Below are 6,161 nucleotides of genomic sequence, written 5' to 3' on the forward strand. Positions count from 1 at the left end.
CGGCGCCCGCGTCTCCTCCAGCAGCCGATTGATGTCCTTGGCGCTGTACTGGGTCAGCGCGGCCCGCTTCTCCTCCCAGTCCCGCTCTGCAGCCTGTGGGGTTAGAGGTCGGGGTCTGAGGTCAGGACCTAGCGCGCCGTCACTGCGCCTCTTGCCGGCACAGTCCAGGTCGGGGATGGCCTTTAGCAGCTCGGCCTGCGTCTCCTCCAGCAGCCGATTGATGTCCTTGGCGCTGTACTGGGTCAGCGCGGCCCGCTTCTCCTCCCAGTCCCGCTCTGCAGCCTGTGGGGTTAGAGGTCGGGGTCTGAGGTCAGGACCTAGCGCGCCGCCTCACTGCGCCGAGCCCCGAACCCAAAGGAAGCCACAGAAGACTCCGCCCTCTCCTTGGCTCGTCCGCATATCCCGTGAGTCAGAAGTGCTCCGTTCATCGTACACCATTCTTCTCTGTTTTTGGTGGTGCTGGGGATTAAACCCAATGTCTTTGAACTGAGCTGCATCCCCAGCATTTTGTTCTGTTCTTTTTTTTGCTTTTTTTTTTTTTTTTTTTCTTTTTCAGTACTGGGGATCGAACTCGGGCCCTTGAGCTTTTGAGGTAGGCAGTGAAACCACTGAGCCAAATCCCCGGCCCTTTATTATTTTCTTTCTTTGAGTATATTGGTACATGTTAGGGATACAGTACAGTTACATTCATTGTTGGGATCTTGTACCTCTACATGACAGGTCTTGGTTCTCATTTTTTTCCCCTTGTATTTTTTTAAATTTTAATTTTATTTTTTAAATTTTGGGACAGGGTCTTGCTAAGTCATGAAGTTGCCCAGGCTGGGTTTGAACTTTGTGATCTTCCTGCCTCAGCCTCCTGAGTGCTGGGACCACAGGGATGCGCCCTGACGCCCGGCACGCTGCTTCCACCCTTATGGCTTTATAAATAAGTTTTCTGTCCAGAAGGACTAAGATCGCCTTCCTGAGGTTTTCCAGACTTCCATGCCGGACCCTCTTATCCAGACCCCGCCCTCACCCTGCCCCAGCCTGGTCCCAGCACCTCCACAGACACGGCCTTGTCCACGCTGCGCTTCCCAGGAGCATCCAGGCCTTTGGTGGGGTTGCCGCCTTTCGGGGTGAGGGGGGCCCCCTCGGCTGGGCCACTCAGCTCGTGCAGGTTCAGTGGAGGACTCGGGGGCGGCAAGTCGAAGTCCAAGCCCTTGCTGAAGTCCGTCTCGGCCGTCACCTTCTTGGGGGACTGGCTCAGAAGGTTGTTGGGGGGAGGCCACACCCCCTCGTCCGCTTGCCTGGGTGGGGAAGGGGAGCCGTGAGGCCGGGGTGGGAGCCCCCACATAGGGAAAACAGGGCCACGGCCCTGGGGACAGTGCATCGGGACCCCCTGAGGAAGGCTGGGCGTCAGAGACCTGCGGATCTGGGCCAGCGCGTCGGTGACCCCGCGGCAGCGCTTGAGCAGCCCGTCCAGGCGCTGCGGCTCCTCCTTCAAGAATTTCACGGCCTCCACCTCCACGCGCAGCACCACACGCATCTTGCTCTGCAGCCCGGGGAAGTGAGCTGGGGGCACAGGCGGGGTGAGCGGAGGGCAGCCCCACACCCACATCCCGGACGGGCAGGGCGGCGCGCGGCCTCACCCTTGAGGTCCGTCAGAGTCTCTCCCAGCTGCTTCAGCACCAGCGCCTTCTCCTCCAGCTCCGGGCCAGGCATCAGCCGGTGGCTGTGGGATGCGTCCCTCTGCAGCTTCTCCATCGACTTCTCCAGGTCACTGCAGCCACAGAGAAACCCGCTCAGGCCCTGGCCCTGAGACTGCACCGCCATTGGAGAGACAGGAAGGAAAAGCCGCCCACCAGGCCAGCACCATGGTGAAATCAGCGATGCCAAAGGTCAGAAAGAGGAGGCCAAAGAGCTCCCCTGCTAGTAGTGGTTGCTCATGCCTATAATCCTTGCAAGAAGGTGGCTGAGACAGGAGGATTGCCCAGAATTTGAGGCCAGCCTGGGCCACACAGTTCATTCAAGTTCAGTCTGGTCTGTGTAGCAAGACCAGAAAAGGAAAAAACAAAAACGAAGAAGTAACAGCTGGGTGTGGTGGCGCACACCTGTAGTCCTAGCATTAAGGAGACTGAGGCAGGAGGATTGCCGAGTTTGAGGCCAGTCTGGGCTACACAGCAAGACGCAAGAAGGTCCAGGTTCCACTAAGGAGCCTGGTGGCCTTTCAGAAGCGGGCAGGGAGGAGGAGGCAGGGCCCGAGGGTCTCCTGTCTGGAGCACCAGGTGCATCATCTCCCTGCTGTCAAAGGACCCAGCCCCTCAGCCTCCACCCTGGAGCCCAAAACCGCTGTAGGTTTCAGCAACTTCTCACTAAGCTCTTGTCACTTAAGACCCCACATCTCTCCAAAATGTAAATTAAAAAAGGTAATAGGCATCAGGGAGACACAGCAGATGTTTTGCAAATAAGAAGGGGACGGGAGGCCGTGGAGGGGAGGGTGGGGGAAAGGAAAGTAAAAACAGCTACGATGTGGCGTGGACGTTGGCCCGCTCCACGCAATGAATGTAATCCTGACTCGCTACAAACACGCACTGACCGAAACTTTTAAAATTAAAAATAGAGTAATAAAACATAAATGAGGTCAAGTCCCCACCCCTTGCCCTCCCAGAAAGGAGACTGAAATCCAAACTCCCCAGTGAAGCCAAGAAGGGCACAGGGGTGGCAGATGAACATTTGGCTCGACACCTGCAAGAGCCACGCTGCAATCCCAGCCTGCCCTTCCAGCAGAGACCCTGGCCAGTCAGCCTCTGGGCCTCCATCTTCTCACTGGAGATGCCCCTGTGGGCTGGTGGATGGAGCTCCCTGCTGATCCCCAACTGGCTTGCTGCCCTTTCTAGTGCCCTGTCTTGTCTCAATGAGAAGCTCCCCCAGTCCCTCCTCTGGGGTTGAGGCTCTGCCTCCTGACCCGCTCTCCAAACCCTGCAGTTCCTGTTTGCCGAGTTGTGTAACTCTGTGGACCACCGGCCCCAGGCAAGCCAGGTCTGTGTCTTCCAGATTTACCCCCGATTGCCAGTGCTTGGCACAGGGCCTGGTGCCAAGAGATGTCTGGTAAATAACGGGGGATGAACAAACACTTGGACAAAGGAACTGCTACAGCAAGTCCTTTCCATTCTGGTTCCATACAAGAACGACGACAGCCCCGGCCCACACTCGGGACAGGACACACATTTCTGTCAAACCCATCTTCAGGGTCTCAGCTCAAGCCAGGTGCAAGGAACTTGGGCTTTCAGTTCCACCAGCCAGCAGATCTGCTCCCCTTACGGCTGTGTCATAGCAAGTCTTATCAGCAAGCCTTATGTATCTCTAGCTAGAGGAGAACAGACAGGCGGGAGCCACACATTCCCCTGATTCAGCACTATCGAGTAAGAAGCTATCTTGTCCTGAGCACTTAATCATGACGGTCACTAACTTATTTTAACTCACAACAAATCCAGGAGTGGCAACGGTTATTACCTCCAGGTTACAACCGGATGTTCAGACGCCAGACTACATTTCCCATCCTCCCTTGCAGTGATCTACAGCCATGTGACTGAGGTCTACCCAGGGGGCTATGAGTAGTAGATGTCACTTCCAGGCCTGGCTCAGGAGAACCTCCTAGGGGAGCCCGCTCCCTTGCTGATTGCTTGGAAAGAAAACAGTCTTCTACTTGTGGATGGGAAAGCCCCACTCAGCCTGGGCCCTAATTGGCCACTGAATTCCCCAACAAAGAACCACCCTGAGAAGGAAACGAGTCTATCACTTTGAACCAGTATACAATTTGGGAGCTTCTTATCACAGCTGTCCTAAATAATCTTTGCAGTACTGGGGATTGAACCCAGGGCCTTATGCTGAGCTAAATCTGCAGCCCTTTTACATTTTTTATATTGAGATGTAGTTCAGTTTTGTTATGTTCTTTCTCAGTACCAGGGATCGAACTCAGGGCCTTACACTTGCAAGGCAGGTGGGGTGCAACTGAGTTAAATCTCTGGCCCTCATTTTTATATGGAGACAGGGTCTCATTAAGTTGCCCAGGCTGCCTCAGCCTCCCAGTGGCTGGGATTATAGGCCTGCAATACACCCAGCTTGCCCTAACTAATAACTCAGGCTTTGGCATATAAAGAAGAAAGAGGCTCAGAGATTAACCAGTCCATGGCTACAGACCCATTCTGTGGCAAAGCGCTATGTATGGAGTCTGACCTCAGCCACCAGCAGCGGCATCTCAGTCCACGCTGGGCAGTGGGTATGCACCGTCCTCCGCAGCTCTGCACACCACAGAGGGAAGATCATCTCTCCCTGCCTGTGTGTGTGACACCTGACTGCTTCAGGCCCGGCCAGTTTTGTTAAATGTCACCACTCCCACATGTCACTGTGAAGGAGAAGACAACTTCACTTGAAGGACTCTGGTGAGCTTCAGGAAGAGAGAACACTGCAACTCTCAAGTAGAAGGGACTGGGCTCAACCTACACTCTCCTTAAAAAGACACTGGATGAAAAATGGCTAAGAGAGCCAGGCATGGTGGCCCCCACATAATCCCAGCTACATAGGAGGCTGAGGCAGGAGGATTGTAAATTTCAGTCCTACTTGCACAATTTAGCAAGACTCTAAATTTAGCAAAATTAAAAAAAAACTTTTTAAAGTCAAAAGGCTTTGGGATTAATCCCCACACCACCAAAAAGAAAAAGTGGCTGAGGGCTGCTGTGTTGCTCACTTGTCTGGCATGCGCAAAGCCCTGGGTTCATTCACAGCACCATAAGAATGAGTAAACGAATGGATGAATTCATGGCTGTGCTTTTCAGATGTTCACTTCGTCCTGGGAGGGTTTTGAGGCAAGGCTGGGACGGGTCCAGCTACATAGGCTTCACTTGTGAACCAGAGATGCGATTCCCATTTTGCACTGGGCAGGAGTCTCTGCTGGGAGGGCGGAGAAGCCGGCCACAGGCAGATTTCCAGGTCCCACAGGGAAGCTGTCTGCGTTCTGGGTTTGATGAGGGGCAGGGGTTGGGGTGTCTGTGAATCCCTGGATCTCATAACGGAAAGTGAATGAATCTGCCCTTTTATCTCTCCTGCCTCTGTGCTTTTACACTTCCTCTGATGTCTTCCTACAGTTCCTCCTTTTGAAAGTTCTGACCCAGCTTCCCCAGTGGAACGGAAGAGACAAGGACAGGACAGGTGGGTCTGAGGCAGCGGGGAGAGGGGGCAGGTGGGCTCTGCTGTGCTTGGCCATCTGGCTGCAGCGTCACCAGCGATCACCCCTGCGGTGTGGGGTGGCTACTGCCCGTGTGACTTCACCTCAGCCACACACAATCACGGGGACCCTGGCCTCATACCTTGGTATGGACCCTGGGCTGACAATTACTGGCCTTCTCAGGGAGCCCCTTAGAAGGGTTCCCGATATGACTCAGAGACAAAACTGGGCTCCTTTGAGTAGCTCTTGGGCTCCTTGGGGTCTCTGAATACAACCCAATCCCTATCCGAAAAGAACGGCAAAAAAAAAAAATCTTCATACAGGACTCAGATAAAGACACTGAGGGGTGCAGGGGGCGGGAACTGCCCTGATCACACGGTCCCCAGGTCCCTCAGAGAAGCAGGAGACCGACCAGGCATGGGCAGCGAGGACACAGGCCCACAGAACATGGTGAGACAAGGCACGGTGACGCCCTGGAGGCACGGGGAGAGAAACGATGCACCAAGGTCTTCGGCCACCTAGGACCGCCTCACACTGTGGCCAAGCTGCAGACTGGCCAGGTGAGTGGGGACAGCGTGGGATCGCTTTCGTTATGGGGCCTTGGGGGAGTGATTGCTTCCTCTCGCAGGATACGAAATCCTCTACCCTAGTATCCACTACGGGAAAGCACTCCCTGCACGGTCCGTGAAAGTGCCCAGACAGAGTCCTGGCTGGCAGCCGTTTTTCTCGTCCCCTTTTAGTTGTTCTTTGTTAATAAGCTTCCCTCCTCTACCCGTGGTTTTGTTCTTCAGCACCACAGAACGCAGCCCGCCGCTCTGTAACACGAGTGCGCTCCTCGGACAGCGGTAAGGGCCCTCTCCCTGCACAGGCGCCGGCCCACAGCATGGCGACCAGACAGCCATTTGCTAGATTTGGCTCCGAGACTGTCTTGTCCACGGCTGAGCGCTTGGGGTGGGGC

General features: G+C 55.0%; 1 protein-coding gene across 1 annotated transcript; it reads right to left on the minus strand.

Annotated features, from left to right (window-relative positions):
- Window positions 1-53: 53 nt before the first annotated feature.
- Window positions 54-1,891, minus strand: LOC104859598 (SRC kinase signaling inhibitor 1-like). The gene is made up of 5 exons (XM_010620292.3): window positions 1,629-1,891; window positions 1,404-1,551; window positions 1,040-1,286; window positions 149-282; window positions 54-93 (listed from the first exon to the last, which is right to left on the minus strand). Exons 1-5 carry the CDS (start codon window positions 1,810-1,812, stop codon window positions 54-56), a joined length of 753 nt encoding a protein of 250 aa, XP_010618594.1. The 5' UTR covers window positions 1,813-1,891.
- Window positions 1,892-6,161: the final 4,270 nt, after the last annotated feature.

This window comes from Fukomys damarensis, unplaced genomic scaffold (genome assembly GCF_012274545.1).
Source record: "Fukomys damarensis isolate Sample0158 unplaced genomic scaffold, DMR_v1.0_HiC HiC_scaffold_13, whole genome shotgun sequence".
In the NCBI taxonomy this organism is placed as follows: Eukaryota; Metazoa; Chordata; class Mammalia; order Rodentia; family Bathyergidae; genus Fukomys; species Fukomys damarensis.

Excerpts from the sequence above, each read along its gene's own strand:
- LOC104859598 (XM_010620292.3), bottom strand. The coding sequence starts at position 1,812 with ATGGCGGTGCAGTCTCAGGGCCAGGGCCTGAGCGGGTTTCTCTGTGGC. Across the intron at positions 283-1,039 it reads ACAAGGCCGTGTCTGTGGAG|GCTGCAGAGCGGGACTGGGA; the intron begins GTGCTGGGACCA and ends CTAACCCCACAG. Across the intron at positions 94-148 it reads CTGGACTGTGCCGGCAAGAG|GCTGCAGAGCGGGACTGGGA; the intron begins GCGCAGTGACGG and ends CTAACCCCACAG.